Consider the following 2976-nt stretch of genomic DNA (forward strand, 5'->3'; position numbering starts at 1 on the left):
TCCTGAGGTCTCATTCGTCTTAGAAAGACCTTTCTTAGCTACTGGACGAACCATGATAGATGTAGCAGCTGGGCAACTGACTATGTGAGCACATGATAAAGTGGAGGCGTTCGACGTGTATAAAGCATTAAAGTTGCCAGCTGTGTATGAGGAGTTGTCTACCATAACTGTGATAGATCTTGAGGCAGAGGTTCGCTACATTGCATTTAAGGACCCTTTAGAGCGAGTGTTAGTAGGGGGTGATATTTATGGGGATGCTGAGGCACAGGAAATGGTGCAATTTCTTGATGTGGAACTTGTAGGTATATCTAGAGATCAATGGGAGCCTTGGAATAGGGTGTTGGGTCCTCCACCCAAGCCCTCCATTGAAGAATCACCTCAGTTGGAATTAAAAACATTGCCAGCTCACCTCAGGTATGCATTTTTGGGTGAAGATAAAACTTTATCTATTATTTTATCTGTAGCATTATCTAATACGCATGTGGAAGCAACATTAATCATCGTAAAGAAGAGGAAAACAACTTTGGGTTGGCAAATGTCCGACATCCATGGGATTAGTCTCGCCTTGTGCATGCATAAAAATATATGTGGAGGAAGGGCATATGTCGAGTGCACAACACTAGCGGAGACTAAACCCATTGATGAAGGATGTTGTAAGAAAAGAGGTGATCAAGTGGTTGGATGTAGGGATTGTGTACCCAATATCAGACAGTAAATAGGTAAGTCCAGTACAGTGTGTGCCTAAGAAGGCCGGAATGATGGTGGTGACTAATGGGAAGAATGAGGTAATCCCCACAAGAATAGTGACTGGGTGGCGGATTTGCATGGACTACAGAAAGTTGAACGACGCCACCAGAAAGGACCATTATCCGGTACCTTTCATTGATCAAATGTTGGATATGTTGGCATGACAGGAGTACTATTGTTTTTTTAATGGCTACTCAGTGTACAATCAGATTGTTATTGCACCAGAGGACCAGGAGAAGACCACCTTCACTTGTCCATTTGGCATATATGCGTTTAAGCGCATGCCATTCGGCTTGTGCAATGCCCCGGCCACATTTCAGAGATGCAGATGGCAATCTTCCATGATATAGTGGAGGATTTTGTTGAAGTTTTCATGGACGACTTCTCAGTGTTTGGTGAGTCTTTTGAACTTTGTTTGACTAATCCTGACAGATTTCTTGCTAGGTGTGAAGAGACAAATCTGGTGATAAACTAGGAGAAGTGTCACTTTCTGGTTCGAGAGGGAATTGTGTTGGGACATAAGATCTCCAAAAATGGGCTGGAAGTTGACAAAGCCAAAGTAGAGGTTATTGAGAAGTTTCCACCCCCCATCACAGTGAAGGGAATTAAAAGCTTACTAGGACATGTTGGGTTTTATACGAGGTTCATCAAGGACTTCTCTAAGACTGCAAGACCCATGTGCAACCTGTTAGAGAAAGAGATAAAATTTGTGTTTGATGAGAAGTGTTTGCAGGCATTTGAGTTGCTAAAGAAAAAGTTGATAGAAGCTCCTATTCTGGTTGCTCCAAATTGGGAGCTTCCATTCGAGCTTGTGTAATGCCAGTGACATAGCAGTTGGGGCAGTGCTTGGACAGCGGAAAGATAAGATGTTTCATTCCGTCTACTATGCAAGCAAAACACTTGATGCAGCCCAATCAAATTATATTATTACTGAGAAAGAGATGCTGACATTAGTGTTCGCGTTTGATAAGTTCAGATCATACTTGGTGGGAACCAAAGTTATAGTCTACAATGATCATGCTGCAATTCGATATTTGTTTAACAAGAAGGATTCCAAGCTGAGGCTGATTAGATGGATTCTGCTACTACAAGAGTTTGATCTATAGATAAGAGATGGGAAGGGAACTGAGAATCAGATAACTGATCATCTGTCCAGACTGAAGGATTCATCTCATGTGAAAAATGAGGGGCAGATTCGTGAAGAGCTTCTTGACGAGCAATTGCTTTCTTTGGACCTTGCTCAAGTGCCTTGGTATGCTGATATTGTGAATTTTCTAGTGAGTGGTTTATTTCCACCTGGGGCCTCAACACATCGAAAACAGAGGCTGAAGTATGATGCATGCTTCTATATATAGGATGAGCCCTTCTTATTCAAGTAGGGACCTGATAAGATAATGCGAGGTGTATAACTGAAGAGGAGGCAATATAAAAGTTAGAGAGTTGTCAATCTAGCTTCTTTTGGCCTACTCTTTTTAAAGATGTTGCTATGTTTGTGAAGGGTTGTGATCAGTGTCAGAGGATGGGCACCATTTCAAGAAGGCATGAGATGCCTTTGAGCAATATATTGGAAGTGGAAATCTTTGATGTCTAAGGGATAGACTTTATAGGACCATTCCCATCGTCCCACGGTAATCAAAACATCTTAGTCGCAGTGGACTACGTGTCAAAGTGCGTGGAGGCTATTGCATTTCCATCCAATGATTCAAGGTGGTAGTGAAATTCATCTGAAAGCACATCTTCACCAGGTTTTGAACTCTAAGGGCTATGATTAGTGATGGAGGTACGCATTTTATTAATAGTTCAGTGCAAAATTTGTTAGCCAAATATGGGGTGAGACATAAGTTGGCTACAACATATCACCCCCAAACTAGTGGGCAGGTGAAAATGTTTAATAGAGAAGTCAAGCAGATTCTCCAAAAGACGGTGAATGCCCAAAGAAAAGATTGGGATGACAAGATAGATGATGCATTGTGGGCATACCGGACTGCATACAAGACACCAATATGGACTTCTCCTTATCGAATGGTGTTCGGAAAAGCTTGTCACCTACCAGCTGAATTGGAGCATAAGGCATATTAGGCGATCAAAAAGCTAAATCTGGATGTTGAGTTAGCTGGTAGGAAGAGAATAACAAAGATGCATGAATTAGAGGAGTTCAGGCTTCACGCCTATGAGAACGCTAAGTTGTACAAGAGAAGACCAAGAGGTGGCATGACAAGCATATTGTGT

The 2976-nt window shown here is 42.0% G+C and overlaps 1 protein-coding gene across 1 annotated transcript; it reads left to right on the top strand.

The window, feature by feature from the left end:
* Window positions 1-758: 758 nt before the first annotated feature.
* Window positions 759-2102, top strand: LOC125814802 (uncharacterized). Its single transcript, XM_049494246.1, has 4 exons — window positions 759-872; window positions 957-1078; window positions 1571-1733; window positions 1854-2102. Exons 1-4 carry the CDS (start codon window positions 759-761, stop codon window positions 2100-2102), a joined length of 648 nt encoding a protein of 215 aa, XP_049350203.1.
* The last annotated feature ends 874 nt before the right edge of the window (window positions 2103-2976 follow it).

The sequence above is a fragment of the Solanum verrucosum genome, unplaced genomic scaffold (assembly GCF_900185275.1).
Source record: "Solanum verrucosum unplaced genomic scaffold, falcon-dt-bn FXZP01000351.1, whole genome shotgun sequence".
NCBI classification, from domain to species: domain Eukaryota; kingdom Viridiplantae; phylum Streptophyta; class Magnoliopsida; order Solanales; family Solanaceae; genus Solanum; species Solanum verrucosum.

Excerpts from the sequence above, each read along its gene's own strand:
- LOC125814802 (XM_049494246.1), top strand. The coding sequence starts at position 759 with ATGGTGGTGACTAATGGGAAGAATGAGGTAATCCCCACAAGAATAGTG. Across the intron at positions 1,079-1,570 it reads ACATTTCAGAGATGCAGATG|TGACATAGCAGTTGGGGCAG; the intron begins GCAATCTTCCAT and ends GTGTAATGCCAG. Across the intron at positions 1,734-1,853 it reads ATAAGTTCAGATCATACTTG|ATAAGAGATGGGAAGGGAAC; the intron begins GTGGGAACCAAA and ends TTTGATCTATAG.